The sequence below is a fragment of the Nipponia nippon genome, unplaced genomic scaffold (assembly GCF_047370975.1).
Source record: "Nipponia nippon isolate SJK-2023a ecotype South Korea unplaced genomic scaffold, ASM4737097v1 scaffold_46, whole genome shotgun sequence".
Lineage (NCBI taxonomy): Eukaryota > Metazoa > Chordata > Aves > Pelecaniformes > Threskiornithidae > Nipponia > Nipponia nippon.
In genome coordinates, this window is record NW_028262365.1 from 575,139 (window position 1) to 598,339 (window position 23,201).

The 23,201-nt window shown below is 62.3% G+C and overlaps 1 protein-coding gene across 3 annotated transcripts; it reads right to left on the minus strand.

Moving 5' to 3' along the window:
• Positions 1 to 837: 837 nt before the first annotated feature.
• SIPA1L3 (signal induced proliferation associated 1 like 3) lies at positions 838 to 22,163 on the minus strand. Of its 3 annotated transcripts, none has more exons than XM_087729659.1 (23): positions 21,639 to 22,163; positions 20,492 to 20,537; positions 18,227 to 18,620; positions 12,578 to 14,131; positions 11,817 to 11,947; positions 11,514 to 11,702; positions 11,255 to 11,429; positions 11,064 to 11,167; positions 10,778 to 10,935; positions 9,303 to 9,879; positions 8,848 to 9,122; positions 8,106 to 8,354; positions 7,284 to 7,433; positions 7,072 to 7,199; positions 6,866 to 6,981; positions 6,278 to 6,693; positions 6,003 to 6,179; positions 5,038 to 5,200; positions 4,726 to 4,921; positions 4,482 to 4,628; positions 4,257 to 4,362; positions 3,291 to 3,372; positions 838 to 3,188 (listed from the first exon to the last, which is right to left on the minus strand). In XM_087729659.1, the coding sequence occupies exons 4-23, from the start codon at positions 13,932 to 13,934 to the stop codon at positions 3,039 to 3,041; spliced, it is 5,046 nt and encodes a 1,681-aa protein (XP_087585785.1). In that variant the 5' UTR covers positions 13,935 to 14,131; positions 18,227 to 18,620; positions 20,492 to 20,537; positions 21,639 to 22,163; the 3' UTR covers positions 838 to 3,038. The 3 variants fall into 3 exon arrangements, with proteins under 3 accessions (XP_087585785.1, XP_087585784.1, XP_087585786.1); XM_087729658.1 differs by having other exon boundaries at positions 20,488 to 20,537; XM_087729660.1 differs by lacking the exons at positions 18,227 to 18,620; positions 20,492 to 20,537; positions 21,639 to 22,163 and adding exons at positions 14,964 to 15,486; positions 15,574 to 15,964.
• Positions 22,164 to 23,201: the final 1,038 nt, after the last annotated feature.

A 23,201-nucleotide genomic window follows, 5' to 3' on the forward strand; every position in this document is an offset into this window, starting at 1 on the left:
CCCAAAAAGGAGGAGAGGACCCCCTCAGCACCCCCAAAATGGAGGGGGGGACCCCTCAGCACCCCCAAAATGGAGGGGGGAGACCCCAGCACCCCAAAAAGGAGGAGAGGACCCCCTCAGCACCCCCAAAATGGAGGGGGGGACCCCTCAGCACCCCCAAAATGGAGGGGAACACCCCCAAAATGGAGGGGGGAGACCCCAGCACCCCAAAAAGGAGAGGACCCCCTCAACACCCCCAAAATGGAGGGGGGGACCCCTCAGCACCCCCAAAATGGAGGGGAACACCCCCAAAATGGAGGGGGGAGACCCCAGCACCCCAAAAAGGAGAGGACCCCCTCAACACCCCCAAAATGGAGGGGGGGACCCCTCAGCACCCCCAAAATGGAGGGGAACACCCCCAAAATGGAGGGGGGAGACCCCAGCACCCCAAAAAGGAGAGGACCCCCTCAACACCCCCAAAATGGAGGGGAACACCCCCAAAATGGAGGGGAACACCCCCAAAATGGAGGGGGGGTCCCCCCATATTGTGCCCCCCCCCCTTTATCCCCTCCCCCAATTCAAGCTCCAAACCCCAGCCCGGGGCGGGGCAGTGCTTTATTAGCAAAAATTACCCTAAATTAGCAAAAATTGGGGGGGGGGGAGGGCACATTAAATAAGACAATAGGGTCCCTATAGAATCATATACATGCACCCATATACATTAAGGGGGGGGGGATGATTCTGGGGGCCCCCCCAAACTTTGGGGGGGGGCCCAGTGGGGTTCACAGTGCGGTTTAGCCCCCCCCAGTGCAGAAAACGGAGCCGAAAAAGGCGAAAATAAGGTTAGAAACGGTGCGATTTATACAAATATAGTGTTTTATAAAGATTTAAGGGGGGGGGGCGCGGATTTGGGGGGGCACTGGGGGGGTTTGGGGGGGGCGTTTAACCTTTCCTGAGCCGCTCGGGGCGTTGGTTCCTCAATAGAAAATAATTTAGGGGTTTATTTTTATTTTTTTTGGGGGGGGGGGGGAAAGAAAGTGCTCGTTAGGTTCCTCCTTACGCCTCCAACTCGCCTGGAAGATTATTATTAATTCTTCTTATATTATTAATTATTAAGTAGTTTGCACCCAAAAAAAGGGGCGGGGGGGGGTGGGGGGGGCCCCTCACCCCCTTATTGCCTTTGCAGTTAACCCCCCCCCCCCCCCCCCGGCTCCAGCCCCTGCCTGCCGCTCCCGGCCGTATAGGGGTGCCTATGGCGGCTCCCGGCCACCTATGGTGGCTACTGGGCCCGTATGGAAGCTCATGGCCCCATACGGAGGCTCTCAGTCCCCTATGGAAGCTCCTGGCCCCATACGGAGGCTCTCAGTCCCATATGGATGCCCTTGGCCCAGTATGGAAGCTTGTGGCTCCATATGGAGGCTCTCAGCCCCCTATAGAGGCTCATGGCCCTGTAGGGATGCCCTCAGTCCCATATGGAAGCTCCTGGCCCCATACGGAGGCTCTCAGTCCCATTGGAAGCTGGTGGCCCTGTATGGAGGCTCTCAGTCCCATATGGATGCCCTTAGTCCCCTATGGAAGCTGGTGGCCCCATCTGGATGCCCTCAGCCCCCTATAGAGGCTCATGGCCCTGTAGGGATGCCCTCAGTCCCCTATGGAAGCTCCTGGCCCCATACGGAAGCAGTCCCATATGGAAGCTCCTGGCCCCATACGGAGGCTCTCAGTCCCATATGGAAGCTGGTGGCCCTGTATGGAGGCTCTCAGTCGCATATGGATGCCCTTAGTCCCCTAGGGAAGCTTGTGGCTCCATATGGAGGCGCTCAGCCCCCTATGGAGGCTCATGGCCCTGTAGGGATGCCCTCAGTCCCCTATGGAAGCTCCTGGCCCCATACGGAAGCAGTCCCATATGGAAGCTCCTGGCCCCATACGGAGGCTCTCAGTCCCATATGGAAGCTGGTGGCCCTGTATGGAGGCTCTCAGTCCCATATGGATGCCCTTAGTCCCCTATGGAAGCTTGTGGCTCCATATGGAGGCGCTCAGCCCCCTATGGAGGCTCATGGCCCTGTAGGGATGCCCTCAGTCCCATATGGGAAGCTTGTGGCCTGATATAGAGGCGCTCAGTCCCATATAGATGCTCTTGGCCCCATATGGAAGCTCCTGGCCCCGTATGGAGGCTCTCAGCCCCCTATGGAGGCTTGTGGCCCTGTAGGGATGCCCTCAGTCCTATATGGTGGCTCCTGTCCCTACAGCGATGGTCCCGGCCCCTTATGGATATTCCCAGTCCCAGATGGAGGCTCCTGGCCCCATAGGGCTGCTTCTGTCCCTACAGGGAACGGTCCTGGCCCCATATGGTGGCTGATGGCCCCGTATGGATGCTCTCAGTCCCATATGGAGGCTCCCAGTCCCTACAGGGATGCTCCTGGCCCCAGACAGAGGTTCGTGACCCTACAGGGATGGTCCCAGCCCCGTATGGAAGCTCCTGGCCCCGTATGGAGGCTCTCCATCTCCTATGGATGCTTGTGGCCTCGTAGGGTGGCTTGTGGCCCCATATGGATGCTCTTGGCCTTGTATAGAGGCTCCCAGTCCCTATAGGGATGCTCGTGGCCCCGTATGGAGGCTCCTGGCCCTACAGGGATGCTTGTGGCCCCACAGGGATGCTCCTGGCCCTGGACAGAGGCTCCCAGTCCCATATGGAAGCTTGTGGCCTCATATAGTGCCTCGTGGCCCTCCAGAGGATGGTCCCAGCCCCGTATAGAAGCTCCTGGCCCCATGTGGACACCCTCAGTCCCATATGGATGCTTGCGGCCTCGTATGGTGGCTTGTGGCTCTGTATGGACGCCCTCAGTCCCATAGGGATGCTTGATGGCCTCGTAGGGTGGCCGTGGCCTCGTACGGTGGCCCGCGGCTCCGTGCGGACGCCCTCAGTCCCGTATGGACGCCCTCGGTCCCGTATGGACGCTCCTGGTCCCGTTGGGCCATCCCAGCTGCCCCGGGGGGCGGCCGCTGGCCCCAAGGGGGGTTCGGTGGCCCCAAGGGGGGGGTCGGGGGCCCCCCCGTTTGGCTCACAGCTCCTCCTTCTCGCCGGCGCCGGAGAAGATGCGTGCGAAGCGCCGGAGCTGCCGGGCGGCCGAGTGCGACTCCTCCTGCAGGCGCCGGTTGTTCTGCCGCAGGTTGGCCACCTCCGCCTGCAGCACCACCTTGTCCTGCTTCTCCTGGAGGGGGGGGGGGGACGGGGACAGAGGGTGACAGGCAGGGTGACACCCCCTTGCTCAGCGTGGGGTGGGGGGACACCTCCCTGAGCCCCCCCTCCTCACCTTCTGCAGGTCACTGTGGAGCTGCTTCAACATGGCTTCCAGCTGGGACACCTTCCCCGGCAGGTCCAGGGGGGCGGCCTGGCTGCGGGGGACAGACGGACGCCGTCGGGGAAGGGGCACCGGGGACCCCAGAGTGTCCCCCCCCCAATGACCAGCCCCGTAGTTGAGGGGGGGAGGGGACCCTGGGGTCCCCAAAGTGTCCCCCCACCCAGCCCCATACCTGAGGGGGGACACACAGGACCCTGGGGGCCCCCTCAGCCACCCCCCGGCCCCAAGGAGGGGACAGGGGACCCTAAGGTCCCCTCCAGCCCCATACCCGAGGGGGGAGAGGACCCCAGTGTCCCCCCCCCCAGTCCCAAAGACGGGGGACAGGACCCTGGGGTCCCCCCCAGTCACCCCACAGCCCCAAGGAGGGGGGCAGGGGACCCTGGAGTCTCCCCCAGCCCCGAGGAGGGGCTAAGGGACCCCAGGGTCGTGTCCCCCCCCAGTCCCAAAGAGGGGGGACAGGACCCTGGGGTCCCCCCCAGTCACCCCCCAGCCCCAAGGAGGGGGGCAGGGGACCCTGGAGTCTCCCCCAGCCCCGAGGAGGGGATAAGGGACCCCAGGGTCCCCCCCACAGTCCCAAAGAGGGGACATGGGACCCCAAGGTCCCCCCAGCCCCGAGGAGGGGACAGGGTCCCCCCCCAGTCCCAAAGAGGGGGGACACACAGGACCCCAGGGTCCCCCCCAGTCACCCCCAGCCCTGAGGAGGGGGACACAGCACCCCAGGGTCCCCCCCCCCAGTCCCAAGGGGGGACACACAGCACCCCGGGGTCCCCCCCCAGCCCCAAGGAGGGGGGGACAAGACCCCAGGGTCCCCCCCCCAGTCACCCCACAGCCCCGAGAGGGGGGACGTGGCCCCCCAGGGTCCCCCGCAGTCCCGAGGGGGAACACACGGCACCCCGGGGTCCCCCCTCAGCCCCCTACCTGACGGGGGGAGCCCCCCGCGCCGTCGCCTGCCTTTCGGGGGGCGCGAGGGGGTCGGGGCTCAGCGCCGAATCGGTGAGGGAGAAGAGGGAGACGGCTCTCTGCACTGCGAAGGCAACCGCTGCGTCAGCGCCCCCAAAAATCCCCCCCCCCGCACCCCAAAAAATAAGGGGGGGGGAGACACACGGACGACGCGAGGGTTTTTTGGGGGGGCCGCGGCTTTACCTTCGTAGGCTTTGGCGGCGTTCACCAGGCTGGCCCACTCCAGCCCGGCCGCCGTATCCGGCAACGGCATCATCCCGGGATCCATCCGGCGCAGCGGGGGTTTATCCCGCGCCTCCGCCAGGGATAACTCGGAAGCGGAGATGGCGGCTGCGGCGAAAAGAAGTGACATCAGAGCGACGCCCCTAAAAAAAAGAAACAAAACAACCCCCCCCCCCACCGTTCCGCACCCCCTTTTCGCACTCACATTTCTTCTCGGGGAGGCTGCCGTTGGCGGCGGCCGGGTGCTGCCGGCGGCTGGGCAGGGTGCTGGAGGGATAAACGCCGGCGAAGAGGACGTCGGCGTCCAACGCCGCCGCGCCACCGCCGCCGTAACCGCCGTCCCGCCGCCCGCCGCACAGGCTTTCATCCGACAGCGTGCGCTGAAGACCCTTCTGCGGGGACTTGGGGGGGGGGGGGGGGGGGTGTAAAAAAAGTGGGGTTACCCCCTCTTTGCAGCAGGAGACCCCCACCCCCCCCACCCCTCCCGGCGTTTCTTCCGGCACGCCTGCCGGCTCACCGCGGCTCGCTCCGGCTCCGGCGCGGCGCTGTCCATGATGATGAGTTTTTTGAGATCGTCCTCGATGGTGGATTTGTAGCTTTTGCGGGGGGAGCGCAGATCCCGCAGCGACGCCCGCAGCCGCGGCTGCCCGAAAACGTTCTTGGTGGTGGCGTCCACCTGCCTGCCGCGAGGACGGGGAGGGGGTGACGCCGCGCCGGGACCCCCCCGAAGAACCAAACCCGCCGAGACGGCAGCGGCGAGGGAGGGTTTGGGGGTGTCCGAGGTGGACAGAACCACAGAGGCCCCTGGCAGGGGGCCTGCAGCCCTAACCCCCCTAATTTTGGGGGTCCCATAACCCTTGACCCCCACCTCCAGCACTTATTTTGGGGTCCTGCAGCCTTAACACCCCTAATTTTGGGGTCCCATGACCTTGACCCCCCCCCCAGCACCCATTTTTTGGGGTCCCACAACCTTGACCCCCACCTCCAGCACTTATTTTGGGGTCCTGCAGCCTTAACACCCCTAATTTTGGGGTCCCATGACCTTGACCCCCCCCCCCAGCACCCATTTTTTGGGGTCTCACAACCTTGACACCCCCCCAGCACTTATTTTGGGGGCCCCACAGCCTTGACACCCCTAATTTTTGGGGTCCCATGACCTTGACACCCCCCCCAGCACCCATTTTTTTGGGGTCCCACAACCTTGACACCCCTAATTTTTGGGGTCCCATGACCTTGACCCCCCCAGCACCCATTTTTGGGGCCCCACAGCCTCGACACTCCTCATTTTTGGGGTCCCATGACCTCGACCCCCCCCCAGCACCCATTTTTTGGGGTCCCACAACCTTGACACCCCTCATTTTTGGGGTCTTGCAGCCTTGATACCCCTAATTTTTGGGGTCCTGTGACCCTGACACCCACCCCCCCCCCCCCGGAGTTATTTTTTGGGGTCCCGTGACCTTGACCCCCCCCCCCACCGCTTACTTTTTGGGGTCCGGGGGCTCCTCGGGGCGCTTCCAGCCGCCCGCGTGTTTATTCCTGCCCGTCTGCTTGGAGAAGAAGGATTTGGGGACGGAAGCGGAGAGCTGGGAGCCGTGGGGGGGCCGGGTGGCTTCCGCCGAGGGGGTTTGGTAGCCCAGGTAGCCCAGCCGCGAGTTGGAGCTGCCGGCGGCGGGGGAGATGAGCGAGGTTCAGCGAGAAACGGGGTGCAGGGACCCCCCAAAAATCCGGGGGACGCAGGGTGGGTGGGAACCGCTCACCTGGGCTGCTTGAAGGGGTCGGGGCTGCCGCCGGGGGTCCCCGAAGCCACGGGGGTCCCCGTTTTGTGCCGGTAGCCTTTACCCTGGTTGCCGGTGCCGACGGTTGGGGACGGTTCCCTCTTTTTGTCACCGGGACGGACGCCGTCGTCCTGCAAAGCGACGTAAGACGCCGGCGGGGCTTTGGGGACCTTGTCCCTCTGCGGTAGCGGGCGAGGGGGTTTGGGAGCGGCCCCGCCGGTGTTGCCGGCGTAGAGCGCGGTGTCGATGCCGCTATCGCTGGAACCGCCTTTGGAAAAAGGATCCGGTTCGGTTTCGCCGGGATCGGGAACGTCGAACCAACGGTCGTCGCTCTGGCTGCTGGAGGCGTTGCTGGAGAGCGTGTTGCTGCTGGAGTGGCTCGAGTATTGCGCATCACCCTGCCGGAAAAACCACGTGTCCCCGGCTTTGCCCGTCACCCCGGCGTCTGGGCTTCCCCAAAACGGGCTCCCACCGGCCACCCCCTCGCTTCCCAAATCTCCGTGGGGAATTCCAGGTTTGCTCCACGGAATTTCCAAGTCCGGCTTTGCCGCAGCGAAGGGCGGCTCTCACCTTGGAGTGTCGGTTGGGCGAGTCCTTGCCCGTCGTCGGTTCCTGCCTGCCAGATCGCTTGCTCCCGCCGCCGCTTCCCGGCAACCTGGACTGCGCCGGTACGTGCCACAACGGTTCTGCAACAAGTCCCCAATGCGCCGGCGTCACCGGAGAGGCCACCGAAACGTCCAGCGGGGTGGCCCCGGGCTCTGCCCGCCTTCCCCTACCCGGTTTGTGCCGCTCCATGGTGCTCTCGTGGCTACTGAGCCCCCCGGACGAGGAGTCACCGCTGGAGGGGCCGTCGTGGCCGGCGTGCGGCTCGAAGGGCAACGGCGGCCGCTGCGAGGTCACGTACCTGTGAAAAGGACCCCAAAATCTCCTTGTTTCTCCCCAGTTTGCACCCTTGGGACCCCAGAGGGTCCCCGCGGCCGTCACCCACCTCTCCGGCGAGGGTTTGTAGCGAGCGTAGGTCGGTCCGGCGCTGCCCGGCGCGGAGAAGCTGCCCGATGGCTGCCGGTACGGCTGCGCCCTCTCCGCTCCCGCCGGCGAGGCGGAGGTGGGATGGGGAGTTTCGGGAAAGCTGACCGGCCTGGCTCCAGGGAGAGGCGTGGGGAAAAGCGGGAAAGAAGGGGTTTGGCCTGGCTCCTGCCTGCGCGGGCAAGGCCGGCAGCTGCTGGCCAACAGCCGGATTTGTGTCGGGGCGTACGGAGGAGCCGCTCCCTGCCACAGCCTGGAGCTGGGCCGTGCTCGCCCGCTGTCCTTGTCCCCGTCCTCATCCTGTCCTCGTTCCCATCCCAGTCCTTGTCCCCATCCCATCCTGTCCCTGTCCTGTCCCCATCCCTGTCTCCATCCCATCCTTGTCCTGTCTCTGTCCCCATATCCCTGTCCCCATCCCATCGTCGTTCTCATCCTGTCCCCGTCCCCATCCTCATCCTGTCCTCGTTCCCATCCCTGTCCCAGTTCTTGTCCCCATCCCATCCTTGTCCTCATTTCCATCCCAGACCTCATCCCCATCCTGTCCCCATCCCACCTCCGTCCCCATCCTGTCCCCGTCTCCATCCCGTCCTTGTCCCCATCCCACCTCCATCCCCATCCTGTCCCCGTCTCCATCCCGTCCTCGTCCCTGTCCTGTCCTCGTCCCTGTCCCTGTCTCCATCTCCATCCTGTCCTTATCTCCATCCCGTCCTTGTCCCCATTCCGTCCCTGTCCCCATCCCCATCCTCACCCTGTCCTCGTCCCCGTCCCCATCCCGGTACCTCACCTCTTGCCGTGCAGCGCCTGCGGCTCCCGGTACGGCACGGGGGGCTGCTTGCCCGACCGGCCCATCGCTTGCCCGTGGCCGAGGGCCAGCGTCTCAGCCCATTTCCCCGCCGGGGCCGCGTTGTGCGAGGCCGGCCCGCTCCACTGCCAGCCGGCGTTGCTCCGGTACGGCGGGCGGTAGCCGGACGGCAAACTCTCCACCTCTCCCTTCGGCTCCGCGCTGCTCATCTCCAAGGATTCGGCCCAGCCCCTGCGAAGCCGGCGGCGATCGGCGCTTACGGCACACGAAGCCGGCCGGTGCCACCGTCGCCAGCGTCTGGCAGGGCTTTAGCCAAAACCACCCCGTCCCCCGGCAAAGCAACGTCCTCCCCTGACTATTTAATTACGATTTAATGATTAATTAATGGTATCGGCGGTCGAGGTCACGCGGACGTGACCGATTTGGCCACGCATGGGAAAAGTGGGACGCCCCAACCTAAAAATACCCGCCCCGGCCCCCCCAAAACCTGCCGGGAAGGGGTTTTTCCCCACCAGCGGGACGCAGCACTGTATTAAGCGACAGAAAGGGGATATTCTCCAAAGCCTGGAGATGTTAATTGGCTTTAATTAGGCTTAATTAGGCAGGGCCCTGTGGGTGAGGTCTGCTCCGGGCCCGCCCCCCCCCATGGCTTTTTGCGGGGCTTTGCCCTCAAAAGCTTCGGGAGAAAAGCCGGGCTTGCGGAGCGACGGTGGCCGCCACCTACCTGCGAGGGGCTCCGTCCTCGTGGGGCGGGATGATGACGACCTTGACCGTGACGGAGGTACGTAGGAGGTCGATCATTTGGTCGTGGGTCAAGGTCACCACCGCCACCTTGCAGATCTCCACCAGCCGGCTGCCCTGCCGCAGACCGGCTTGCCAAGCGAAGCCGTAATCCTCCACCTCGGCCACCGTGCCGTCGTACTTGACGTGGAAACCCAGCTGACCCAGCCCGTTTCTCCTCAAGGTCATGTCCACCGTCTCGCAGCCGTCCGTCATCACCTGGAGCGGCGGGAAAGGACGGGCGGATGGCGGGGAGGGGGCTCATCCCGCAGCCGTTCCCCTCTCCCACCACCCGGGGCTGGGATTTCCCTCTTTTCCCTGCAGCCTCCGCGTCGGAAAACATCCCGAGCGCGTCCTAGGACCGACGCCAACGGCTTCGAGGGGGATTTTGGGGCTCACCTTCAGCCTCTGCACGATCTCCTTGATGTCCTCGGGGCCGCCCTCAGCCGCCCGGATGAAAATGTGATCGCCTCGACCGTAGAAGATCTTGACGGTGGAAGCGTCGGCGGTCCAGCCGATGACGTCACCGCAGAAGCAGTTGAAGACGACTTCCTTGGCGCTGAGGTCGAGCAGGACGACGAATTCGTTGGAAATACCCAAGGCGCAAGCGATTTCCGCTCCCCGGGCGAAATCCTGAGCGGAAACGCGCCAGGCGATGGCCCCCGCGCTGTGTTGTTCCGCCCCGGCTCGCGCTTTCGTCTTCTCCTTCTTTTTGGAAGCCAGGGAGATGAGGTTGAACTTCCCGGCGGAATCGATGGGCGTGTTGGTGACGCAGTTTTCGGCTAAATCCTTCAGGTATTCCTGCCGGGTTCGCGTCGCCATGGTGTGAAATTTGTCCGATTTGTGAGCGGCGTTTTCCGCATTGATCACTTTGGCCAGCAAGAAATCTCGGAAGACGTCGGATTTGCGGAAGGTGACGCCGCTGGGGATGGGGGGTCCGAAGGGCGGGACGTCTTTGGATCGGGTGACGGCCACGCTTGGGGGACGGAGAGGGGAACAGGGTTAGGATCGCTCGGCGGTGATGGAATTGGGGGATCGTGGAATCGTTTGGGTTGGAAAAGATCTTTGAGATCATCGAGCAGCCTGCTCCGAGGCTCGGCAGCCCTCCGGGTGAGGGAATTGTTCCCGATATCCAAGCCGAACGGCAGGAGCCGGCACTCGGCCGTGTGGGATCTCCTCACCCCGTGGATCCAGCCTGTCGGGATCCCTCCGCGGAGGGGCTGGGGGCTCGGATGGGACGCGGGGAAGGGCTGCGGCAGGGCCCGGGGCAGCCCGAGGGGGCGGGCGGTCGGACGAGGTGATCGGGGCCCAAACAGGCCCTTCCATCCCCTTCCCTTTTTCCCCTTCCCCTCCTTTCCCCTTCCCCTTCCCCTTCCTTTCCCCTTCCCCTTCCTTTCCCCTTCCCCTTCCCCTTCCTTTCCCCTTCCCCTTCCCCTTCCTTTCCCCTTCCCCTTCCCCTTCCTTTCCCCTTCCCCTTCCCCTTCCTTTCCCCTTCCCCTTCCCCTTCCTTTCCCCTTCCTTTCCCTTTCCCCTTCCTTTCCCCTTCCCCTTCCCCTTCCCCTTCCTTTCCCCTTCCCTTTCCCCTTCCCCTTCCCCTTCCTTTCCCCTTCCCCTTCCTTTCCCCTTCCCCTTCCCCTTCCTTTCCCCTTCCCCTTCCCCTTCCCCTTCCCCTTCCCCTTCCCCTTCCTTTCCCCTTCCCCTTCCCCACTCCCTCACCGCCCCCCAGCTGGCTGCCGCCCCCTCCGCCCTCGTTCCAACACCCCGGCCGCTTTACCGAAACCAGAAACACGGGAAAAAACCCCGGGAACGCAACACCCCCCACCGCAGCCGCATCCCGAATCCGGAGCCCCTCGGAGGCGGCGGGAAGGGCTCACCTATAGCAGACGCTGTCGGTGCAGGGGTTGTGGGCTCGGACGATGATGAAGACGTGCTGGAAGTGGGAGCGGATATTTTGGGGGGTGAAGGGCAGCGCTCCGGGTTCTTGGAAGATGATGGTGACGATGTCGTTCCCTATGTGCCGCTTCCTCAGCAGCTAAAAATAACCCAAGGGACGGTCGAGCCGCTGGACAGACAGACAGCCCCCAAACCAGCGCGGGAAAGGGGAGGGAGAACCCCAAATCTAAATGTTTGGGGGGGGGGGGGTTTCGGGTCGGGGGGTACCTGCTGCCGGTTGTTGGGGGTGTAGGGGAGCATGGTGGAGACGTGGAACATGATTTCGTAGTCCTGGTAGGTGGTGTAGAGGGAGTGGGTGCCGGTGGAGTCGGCTGCGGGGGTAAAAACCAGGCGGTGAAACGGGTGGGGGTTCCCCGCGCGTCCCCCCCGGCGCGAGCGGGACCCCCCGCCTCGCTCACTTTTGGTGTCCAGCTGGGCCGCGTACTTGCTGAAGGCTTTCAGGCAAACCTTTTCCCCCAGGAGAGCGAGGAATTCCTCAAAAGCGGGCCCCGCTTCCTCGTTGTTGTACATCTCCTCCTCCGAGCTCTGCCCGGCTTTGCAGTAGAGGATTCCCACCTTGTGCCTGCGGCAAAGCTGCGGAGGGAGGAAGAGGACGGAGGCGGGGATCAGCCCCCCGGCACGCAGGGGACCCCCGTTTCGTCCCCTCCCGCCGCTCACCCCTTGCTCGTCCAGCTTGAGGAGCTGCTCGGTGACCTTGGGCGCGCTGACGGCCAAGCGCAGGCAGTGGATGTTGAGCTCCGGAATGACGTATTCCAGAGCGTCCTTTAACGGGAGACCCCGGACCGTCCCGTGTTTGGTGGCGGTCGGGGTGGCGTCTTCCAGGATGGAACCGCGCAGGGTGACGAGCTGGGAAAGGAAAAAATAAAAAAAAAAATATAGGAGAGGGAAAGAGAGGCCCCCCCCGGTTCCCCATTCCCAATCCCGCTTTCCCAACTGGTTTTCCCCGTCACTGTGACGTACCTCGCTGGTCCGGAAGATGATCCTGTACTGGTACTGAGGGCCGTGGTCCTTGTGGTCTTCCAGTTTTTCCCGTTTGATGCTGACGGCCACCGGGCCCAATTTTTCATCCACTCCGAAGTAGTTTGAGTGCTCTGCCGAGGAAAACCGGGATGGAGGAGGCACGGGGGGGACGGAGAAGCCGAGGGGGACACGGAGGGGACGGAGAAGCCGAGGGGGACACGGAGGAGGGACGGGGGGGGGGGATGGAGAAGGGGGGGGGGGACAGGGAGGGGAGGGAGAAGCCGGGGGGACACACGGAGGAGGCACGGGGAGGGGGACGGAGAAGCCGGGGGGGACACACGGAGGGGACGGAGAAGCCGGGGGGGACACACGGAGGGGACGGAGAAGCCGGGGGGGACACACGGAGGGGACGGAGAAGCCGGGGGGGACACACGGAGGGGACGGAGAAGCCGGGGGGGACACACGGAGGGGACGGAGAAGCCGGGGGGGGACACACGGAGGGGACGGAGAAGCCGGGGGGGGACACACGGAGGGGACGGAGAAGCCGGGGGGGGACACACGGAGGAGGCACGGGGGAGATGGAGGAAGCATTGCTGTGCCCCTTTCCCACCCAAAACGGGGAAGGGGATGGAGCCGGGCGTACCCCGGTGGCAGAAAGGATTGGGGGGGGGGCTTTAGGAAGAAGCCGTGCCCCCCTCCGAGCACCGTGGGTCTCGCGGCGACGGGGCGAACCCTGAAACATCCCTCCCTGGAGCTCCCACCTTTGCCGTGGAAATGATCCCGGTAATAGCGAGCGCCGAGATCCACGTGCTCGACGCTGTAGTGCTTGAGGCGGTTGGGGTTTCTCTGCAGCTCCTTGGGGACCTCCAGCACCGAGACGCCGGCGTTGGTGGGACGGACGTCGAGGACGGGTTCGGAGAAGCCCCCCTCCGCCGCCGGCATTCCCGGGGATCCCGCCGAAGCTTTGGAGAAGCTGACGTTGCGCTCGCCGCTGCCGCCGATCTCGTTACGGAAATGGGGGCAGCTGAGGAGAAGCTCGTTGCTGGTGTTATCCCCCACGTCGTGCTCCAAATTCTCCTTACAATTAAGATCCTCGGTGCTGGCAAACGCCGGATCCGATCCGCCCAAGCCGCCGGCACGAACGGTGGCGGCCGAAGCCGCCGAGGCGCCCGTGGTGGTGTTGCGCCGTTGGGCTACCACGGCTCGGTTGATGGCTACGAGGTTGAGGTCGAAGAGCATGCTCTGCACGTCGTAGTGGGCGAAGCTCTTCTGGCACACCCAGGCCTTGCCCGGCTCCGGCGTCCGCGGCTCCTCCGGCTCCCCCTCGTTTCGCCCGCTCCGGAGTTTTTTAAAGATGGATTCGCCTCCGGCATCGCCTTTGGGACACCTCCTACGGGGTTTCTCCTTGGATTGTGCCGACGGCTCATCCCGGGGTCCATTCCTACCCTCCGTCTTGATCCCAGGATACGATCCCGGTGGAAAACCGGCTTCCCCGAGGCGCTCGGGCGTCCCGGCTCGTCGGTCCGGCTTCTTGGTCCGAAATTCATTGAGCATATCGAAGAAGCTCTGCTCCGAGATGCCCTGCACGTCGATGGAGGAGGTGCTGCCGTACTCGCGGAAAAGCCCGGCGCCTCCTCCCAGTTTGGTCCCTCGCGGCTCCGCCGGCTCCTCCGGGTCGCACTCGCTCAGCGTCACCTCGCTGCTGCTCCGGTGCCGCAGCGGCGCCAAACCCCTCGCCGGAGAACGGGGCCAGCCCTCCTGAAATTCCACGTCCTTGGATCGTCGCCGCGCCAAGCGGTGAAGGGCTTTAAAACCCGAAACGCCGGCAAGGGGCTGCTGCCCGCCGGCAAAACTCCGGCAACAAGCGGCATCCCGGCTGCCCGCTGCATCCCGGCACGGGCTGGTGCCGGCGGGGGGGTCCTTGCCGGTGTCTCTCTTGGGGGGCCAGTCGGCGATGCGGGCGCGCACCCCCATTTTGGGCACGGCCGGTGTGGCGGTGGCCAGGCGAGGAGGGGGTTCGCCCCCCGCCATCGGCACGCTGCCATTTTGCGCCCAAAAGGTCGGCGGGCAACCTTCGGCATCGGCGCCGTCGTGCCGCGGGGGGCGGTGGGAGCTCATGGTGCGGCGCCGGAGCCGAGCCGAGGCAGTGGGACGGGGCCGCTCATTGCCGCCGCCGCGCCGGGCCGGCTTCGGTCGGCGCCGTCCGGCTGCCGGCAAACGAGATCCCGCGAGGTCCGGCTTCGCCGCGTTGCCGCCGCATGGTTCTCCTCGGCGTCGGCGCTCACGCCGGGCGCTGCCGCGTCTCCGGGGCCATCCTGCAGCGGGAAGGAGAGCAGAGGGTTAGCGTGGCGAGTGGGAACGCCGAGGGATTATTTCGGTTTTGCTTAGACTCAGGTGTGGGTGGGAAGGGACCGTTAAAGGTCAAGGGCAAGGACATCTCCAACTAGACCGGGCTGCTCGGAGCCTCGTCCAACCTGACCTTGAACCCTCCCCGGGATGGAGCACCTACCACCGATCATCCCGAGGGCCGGCACGCAGGGGAAGAGCGGCCGGAGAGCTGCCCGGCGGAAAAGGACCCGTGCCCAGGTGGCCGAGAAGGCCACCGGCAGCCTGGCTTGCGTCAGGAACGGTGTGGCCAGCGGGCCGGGGAAGGGATCGCCCCGCTGGCGAGGCCGCAGCTCGAATGGGGTCGGATCTTGGGAACGATCCCTTCGCCCGCGGGATCTAAAAGCCGGGGGGACGCGGTGGCCTCGGCGGCGCCGGGTTAACGGTTGGGCTCGGTGATCTTAAAGGGTTTTTCCAACCTCGACGATTCTCCGATCCGTCCAGGGTCTCCCCGCCCTCAGCGTAGTAATTTTTTTCCTTAGATCCAGCCCAAATCTCCCCTTTTTTAGCTTAAAACCGTTCCCCCTTGTCCCACCACAACAGGCCCTGCTAAAAAGCAGCAACGGCCACCACGAGGAGCCTTCTCCAGGCCGACCAACCCCGACCCTCCTCATCCTCACAGCAGAGGGGTTCCAGCCCCTCCATCGTCTCCGTGGTCTCCTCTGGACCCGTTCCCGATCTATCCAGATCCCTCTGCAAGGCCTCTTGTCCCCTCAGGGGAATCACCGGCACCTCCCCGTCGGGTGTCACCGGCAAACTCGCCTTCAACTCCTGCCTCCAGGCGGCTGATCAACGTATCGACCCCTGAGGAGCACCGCTGGTGACCAGCCAGATGTGCCCCAGATGCCTGTCGAGGTTCCTCAGGTTGTCTTGAAATACGTAGGCTTATATCCGTCGAGGTTCCTCACATCGTCTTCAAATACGTAGACCTCTGTCTGTCGAGGTTCCTCACATCGTCTTCAAATACGTAGACTTGTATCTGTTGAGGTTCCTCAGGTCATCGTGGAACATGTAGCCTTCTGTCTCTCAAGGTTCCTCAGGTGGTGTTGAAATACAGAGACTTGGTATCTGTTGAGGTTCCTCAGCTCATCTTGGAATACGAAGACTTACATCTGTTGAGGTTCCTCAGGTGGTCTTGAAACATGTCGACTTGTATCTGTTGAGGTTCCTCATGTCTTCAAATACGTAGACTTCTATCTGCTGAGCTTCCTCAGGTCATCTTGGAACACGTAGACTTTTACCTGTCGAGGTTCCTCACGTTGTCTTGAAATACGTGGACCTGTATCTGTCGAGGTTCCTCACGTCATCTTGAAATATTGTGGACTTGTATCTGCTGAGGTTCCTCAGCTCGTCTTGGAATACGTAGCCTTACCTCCGTTGAGCTCCCTCACATCGTCTTGAAAGACATAGCTTTATATCTGCCAAGGTTCCTCAGGCGATCTTGAACCCCGTCTTCTCCCCCCACCGCGAGGGGCTTTGCTCCCCGAGGTCCGTCCGCTCGAGAGGCGCGGGATGAGAGATTGCCAACCAAGTTCTTGAGTCCCTCAGCCTCCTCCTGCTCCGTTGTTCCCGGTTTGCCGGCCCGGCTTTGGTTTCCGCGCCGGGATCTGGCGAAGCCGGAGCCCCGAGGCCGAGAGAGGCAGCTCAGCCCCGGCGGGTTGGTGATGGACAGACAGACGGACAAGCATTAAACCGTCTGTGTTTGGCATTAACCCACCCCGGCGCGGCGGCCGAGCCTCCTCTCCTGTCCGGCGCTCGCCTAATCCCCGCTAATTACGCCGCGAGCCGGCTAAGATCGCATCTGTTGGGAGGGGACGTTAAATCAATACCTGAAAGCCTTAATTAAATGCAGCCTAACGAGCGGGTAGCGGGTAGGAGGGCGGATCTCGGAGGAGCATCCCCAGCCGGCGATGCCGGGTCTCACCGGCAATAAATCCCGCGGGAAGGAGCTCGACCAGCCCTTGGACAAAGCCAGGTGCGGAGATCGGGGCTCCCGGTTGAGGTTCGGCAGCTTTTTGGGGTCTAAAACCCAGTTTTGGGGTCCTGGCATCAAAGATGTATTTGCAAAACACACACGCTTCCCTCTATTCCAAAAAAAAAACCAAACCTCCAAAAACCATACAGAAAACGCTTTTTCCGAAGAAAACTCTTCCCACGGTGGCGCTGGTTATCGCGGGAACGCTGTGCCCCCTTTTATTGACCAAATCTGGGGAGGAACGATCTAAATAAGCTAAAATTCTCCCCAAAATGGAAGGAAACTCTACCCTTTGCCAGGCTGGAGGAGGAAGAGGAAGATGATGCTTTTCCAACTCCTCCTCAGCCCATTCCGATTTGAGGATTTGAGCCCCATCCTGGATCCGGAGCCAGTCAGGCAAAAAAAAAAAAAAACAAACAACAAAAAACCCCTTCAGAATGGATTTCTAAATCCCTGCGTTAGCTGGAAATTTGAGGATTTGGGATTAATCCCGCAAACCGTCGGCGCTTCCCCCCCAAACTACGGCGTCGCCCCTCCAGGCTGAAAACAGACATCAGCCAGGAAATAAATCCCGGTTTTCCCACCCCAAAACCGGCGCCCGACGCTCCTCCGGCGGCGAACCCCTCGCCCGGGCTGCGAATTGGCGGGTGATTAATTAAATCCGTCTGCATCCCGCTCCGAGCTACGGAGCGTCGTGCCCGGTAGGAGAGAGACCCTCTCCTTCCTTCTGGAAAGCTCCGAATTATCCGAGTTCGGCTTCAAATCCGGCGGAGAGGTGAGGAACGAGCAGATTTAGGGATTTAAAATAAAAAAAAAAAAAAACAAAAAGAATTTTTCAATCAAATTTTTACATCGCCGGAGCACCGCAACCTGAATTAACGACGCCGTTATCCGCCCAGCCGAGCTCGCGCTCCGGCAGGAATCAATCCACGAGGGAATCTCGCCCTATTTCTTAGCGTAAAATAAGGGAAAGCGGGACGAGCCTGAAAAATTAATTATAGGGCGTTAATTTTTTATTTTAAGCCGCGCCGGGGAAACCTGGCGGCACCGACGCCGGCAGCACCGCACCGGGTAGAGCCGGGTCCCCGAATCCTTCTAAGGGGTCACGGCGCAGGGATAAGGAGCTCCGTCGTGCCCCATGGATGTAATTTGGGGTAAAAAATGGGGGAAAAGGGTTAAAGAGCCCCCCCCGGATCAATCCCGCTCCCCCGGTGGAACCCAAAATTGGGATTTTTGAGCCCAATTTTGCTGCTCCAGAGCCGCAGCTGCGATTTGCAGGAGCAAGACCCAGCCCTTCCCCGCTAACGAGAAGGGGGGGCGGGGAGGGAGGGAGGTTTTAATTATTAACCACAGGTTTTTCAATAAATTAAGCTACAATTTTTAACTCTTTCTTAGCCGAGACGCCATTGTGAGCCGGAGGAGAAAGTCCGACCCCGCCTATTTCCGATTAAAAAAAAAATCAAGATTTAACGACCCACGCGGTGCTTTCTACCTCCCGCCTGACCCCAAATAAGCTCAAAATCACCCCAAAACTCGCCGCCGGCTCCTTCTCCCCTCCTCGGCACGGGTTCGCTGCCGAGGCGTGCGTCCCACAACGCTTCCCAGGGAAAAAATAAATCATCCCGGGACTCTTTTGGGACGAAACAGCCCCAAAAAGGCTTTGGGAGTTTAATCGGGGAGGGGTTGGGGTCACCCCGGCTTTCCCAACGCCCGCCCGGAGCCAAACGCAGCTCCAGGTAAGAGCCAAGACTAAAACCAACCGATGGCCAAGAAGAAATTAGTAAAGCAATTAAGCGAAGAGGTTGGCAACTTTACGCTTAATTAGGGGGTGGTTAAAGCCAAATAATCCCCATTACCGGGCAATGAGAACACCATTAATTTTCTCAGCGCAAAAAAGAAAAGGGAAAAGGGGATAAAATCCGAGCCGGGAGCTCGTCGGGGAGCCGATCCATCTCTCCGCGCTTTATCTGATGGAGACGGCTTAATTAACGCTAATCAAACGAAAGATTTTTTTCAGCACGGCCGTAAATACGGACAAATTCCTACTTGCCTGGGTTCCGGGGCTGCGCCAACACGGAGATCTGGGCTATCTCGCTCCGGGATGGCAGCGCCCGAAGATGGGATTGGCCAAAACACCGGGATATTTCAATAAATTATTATCCGGAATGAGGGAACTCGTTAGACGCAGCTCCGCCCCGTGAAATCCCCCCGGATTTGGCCCCTTCGCTGGGTTAAATCTATTTTTTTAAATGCTACGTCTCGCTGTAAAAACACGTCGGGCGAGCTGTAATCCTCGCCCGGAGGGGACGACGGATCCTGGCCGGCTCGGCGTCCGACTGTTGGAACAACCGTGATGAAGAGGAGGGGCGTGAAGCTCCTTACCGGGGTGGAAAGGAAGAGGGGGTTCCTACGGCGTTCCCGGCGTCCAAATTTGTGGAGGAATTCTGGATGAAAAGGAAAAATAAAGCAAGAAAGGATTTAAAGTTTCACCTAGGCAAGGGGTGGGTTCACGTGGGTGCAACGGAGCCGTGCGACTTCCCGAATCCCGGACCGACGTTAAAAACGGGGTCACTCCTCCACCGTCGCCCCCTTATCGGGATTTCTGAGGGATTTGGGATTCGGCTCCACGGGGAAAAAAAAAAAAAAAAAAGCTCTGAGGAGCTTAAAAACCAGAAGGAAGAGGCGATTTGGAAGGCGGGGAAGGGGTAGGGAGGCAGGAACGGTGATCGCGCTGCCGCGGGCGGTTTTAAACGAGAATATACACTGCTAAAAAAAAAAAAAAAAAAAAAAAAAGCCCAAAACCCCGAGAAATAAACCTAAAACCCAAGCCCCGAAAGCAAACGCAGATAAAGGGAGCGGAGCCGAGGCGCTCGCCCCAGCGGCAAGCACCGACCTGCAGCAGGCAGGCGGGGAAGCGCAGCCAAATCCACGCCGGGCTCGCGCCCCCCCCTCGCTAAAACCAACTAAAACCCCAGTTTTTCCCCCCGAAAAAGCCAAGCGGCGGCGGAGCCGGCGAGCGGGGAGCGACAGCAGCTTCGTTAGCGGCTTAAAAATAAAGCAAATTGGGCTTTTTGGTGAAAGCAATGAGGGGGGGGCAGGCAAAGGTGGGGAACCCCCCCCCCCTCCCGGTTCCTAAATAAACGAGCGGCGAGGACGCAGGTCTCAAGCGAAGCTCGTCAGCGTATCCTCATTAGCGGCGCCTCGTTAGCCAACGGCCCCGACTCGGCCTCGCAAATAGGTCAGGCCGAGGCAAGTTTTGACGAGGGGGATTTAATTAAAAAAAGAAAATAATAATAATAATAATAATAAAAAAAAAGAAAAACAACACGCCTGCGATAACCTGCGGGAAGGTTTGGCGGTGGCTTTTTTCTTTTTTGGGGCGGGAGGGAGGGATTGAGAATTAGGAACTTGGAAATTCGGGGTGCCCCGACCCCCCCAAACGCTGCCCCAGGCTCATTTGCATCACATCCCGATCGTTTCCCTGCGTTTAATTGCTGCCCCGACCTCGGCGGGAGGAGGCTTCGCAACGCTCGGGGAGGGGCTTTATTTTTTATTATTATTGCCCCAACGGAGCCGGGCAAAGACGAAGCTCCTGCCGACGTGGCACCTGCGCAGGTTCCCCCCACCTTCCCCGTATCAAAAATAAAATCGGGCAAAATAAACTCATTTTTACACTAAACGAGGAAAAACGAAACCCCACCTTTCGGGATCGGCGTGTTTTTTTTCACCCCCTCCCTCCGCAGCTCAAACAAATCCTGTTTATATTGGGGACAAAGGGAATAATCCCGCGGCGGCTTCGCTTCGGCACGCTCGGGTTGGGGGGGGGGGGAGTGGATTTTGGGGGGTTTGGGGTTTTTTTAGGGTGTTTTCTGGTTGTTTCCCCTCTCTTTAAAGGAAATAATCCCTTTTTAAAGGGGAATTTGGGAGCTAAACTGAAGTTGAATCTTTAATACAGGTTTGAATGTATAATTATCTGTAAACACCCAGCGACTCCCGGCACAAAACCACCCCCCCCCCCAAAAAAAAAAAAGAAAATAAAAATACAACCGCCGCGTCCCCTCGCTGCCGGCACCAGACCTGCGGCGGCCCCAAAACCTCACGCTTTAACCTCAAAATAAAAAAAAAAAAAGAGGCGGGCTGCCTTCGCTCGGCGCTCTCCAACTTCCCCACTCCGATTTGTGTGGCTCTGGAAAACACTGGGGGGGGGGTGTGTCTTTGAGCCCCCCCCTCCAGTTCCTCTCCTGGTTTTTGCACCCCAAAACCGCCGGTTTTCCCCCCAGAATTAGAGGGAAGGGTGGGATAAGGAGGTACCTGCCTGGATGATGCTGCAGCCCTGTTTATTACAAGCTCCCCGTCGAGCACTGAGGGAGAAATAAAAATAATATCAATAAACAGGAGGGAAATTGGGGAGCAGCCTAATGGGGGGGGGGAGGTTCGTTAAAGCCTTTGGACCACAGGGTTTTATCACGGGGCCCCCCAAAATCGGGGAGAGGGGTGTGTGTGGTTTTGATGTAAAATTTAACCCAAAAAAGGGGTGCTGGGGGGAGGACGGGGGAGCCCCTTCCCCAGTTCTTCCCTCAGGGCCCCCCCATAATCAAGGCCAGCTCTTTGCCCCCCCTGCAAGGGGGGAGAGGCCTCCATTGGGCCCCCAAGTGCACCAGGCCCCCCCCCAAACCCCTCCATGAAGCCCTAGGCCACCCCTAAAGCCCCCCCAAAGCCCTCTATGAAGGCTCAGCCCCCTTCCAAAGCTCCCCCAAACGCTCAGGCCCCTCCAAATTCCCTCCATGAAGCCCCAGGGCCCCCCAAACCCCTCTATGAAGGCTCAGCCCCCCCCAAGCCCTTCCACGACGTCCCAGGCCCCCCTCAAGCCCCCCCAAACCCCTCCACGACGCCCCAGGCCCCCTCCAAAGCCTCCCCACGAAGGCTTAGGTCCCCTCCAAACCCCTCCATGAAGGCCCAGGCCTCTCCTACGCCCCCCAAAGCCCCCCCGAGCCCTCTACGAAGGCCCAGCCCCCCCCAAAACCCCTCAATGAAGGCCCAGGGGCCCCCCAAACCTCTCCATGAAGGCCCAGGCCTCTCCCCCGCACGAAGCCCTAGGCCTCCCCCCCCCGACACCCTCAGCCCCCCACCCTTTCCCGCTCAGGGGCCGCTGGGAATCGTAGTTCCCCCTCCCCTCACCCCCCCAGCCCCAGGCGCTCCCCGAGGACTACAACTCCCGGCAGCCACCGGTCACCCCCCCAACCTCCCCCTCGCGGGTAGAAGGAAGCGGAGAAACCGGAGGTTACCGGGGACCCTCCCCCGCTACACTCCAGGCCCCAAAACCAAGCCCAGGCCCAGGCCCCAAGCCCGGGCCCGCCCTGACAGGAAGGCGGCGGCGGCAGCGCCCCGTTCCCCCTCCGTCTCCCCCGAGCCTCCGGGGGAGACTGAGGCGAAGGGCGCGGGGGTGGGGGGGGGTCTCTCACCCGGCGGCGCGAGCTCACGGGCCAATCGGGGGGCGGCCAAGCAGCGCGAGGGCAGCCCGCGGCCGGCGCGCGCGCGGCGACGGAGGGGCGGGGCGCGCACGCCGCGCAAGGGGAGGGGGGCGGAGCCTGGAGGGAGGAGAGCCGGAGCCTTGGCGGAGGGGCGGAGCCTGGAGTAGGGGGTGGAGCCTGAGAGAGGGGGCGGAGCCTGGCGGGAGAGGCAGGGCGGGGCCGTCCTCCCCGCCGCTAGAGGGCGCTGCCGCCCGCCTGGGGGGGGCGGGTCTTAAAGGGGCAGCGACCCGTTTGTGGGGCGGAGCCCCCGGGGGGTGTGGCACCCCCACATTGGGGACACGCCCCCCTCCGCGAGCGGCCCCGCCTCCCCCGATATCTCATTTACATACGGGCGCACGCAGGGACCAATCAGCAGGGTGCGGAGCGCGGCGCGCAGCCAATCAGAAGCCGAAGTCCCGCCCCCGCCCTGCTCGCCTGGAGACCCCCCCGGCCCCACAGGACCCCCCCAGCCCTATAGGACCCTCCCCAACCCTATAGGATCCCCCCCAGGCCTACAGGATCCCCCCCAGCCCCATAGGGCTCCCTTCCCAGCTGTATAGGACCCCCTCCAACCCTATGGGACCCCCTCCAACCCTATAGGATCCCCCCCCCTGGCCGATAGGATCCTCCCCCAGCCCTATAGGACCCCTCCAGCCCCATAGGACCCCCTCCAACCCTATGGGACCCCCTCCAACCCTATAGGATCCCCCCAGGCCTATAGGATCCCCCCAGGCCTACAGGACCACCCAGCCCCATAGGATCCCTTTCCCAGCCCTATAGGAGCCCCCTTCCCATCCCCATAGGACCCCCCTCAACCCTATAGCACCCTCCCCAACCCCACAGGGCCCCCTTCCCATCCCCATAGGCGCCCCCCCAGCCCCATAGGGTCTCCTCCCCAGCCCTATAGGACCCCCCAGCCCCATAGGATCCCTCCCCAACCCCATAGGGCCCCCTCCCCATCCCCATCGGACCCTCCCTAGCCCTATAGGAGCCCCCCCAGCCCCATAGGGTCCCCCCCAATCCTATAGGACCCCCCCAGCCCCATAGGGTCCCCCCAACCCTATAGTACCCCCCAGCCCTATAGGACCCCCCAGTCCCATAGGGTCCCCCCAGCCCTACAGGCCCCCCAGCCCTACAGGACCCCCCAACCCTATAGGACCCCCCCAGCCCCATAGGGTCCCCCCCAGCCCTACAGGCCCCCCCAGCCCTACAGGACCCCCCAACCCTATAGGACCCCCCCAGTCCCATAGGGTCCCCCCCAACCCCATCGGACCCTCCCTAGCCCTATAGGACCCCCCCCAGTCCCATAGGGCCCCCCCCAACCCTATAGGACCCCCCCCAGCCCCATAGGGTCCTCCCCAGCCCTACAGGCCCCCCCAGCCCTACAGGACCCCCCAACCCTATAGGACCCCCCCCAGTCCCATAGGGTCCCCCCCAACCCTATAGTACCCCCCAGCCCTATAGGACCCCCCCAGTCCCATAGGGTCCCCCCAACCCTATAGGACCCCCCAGCCC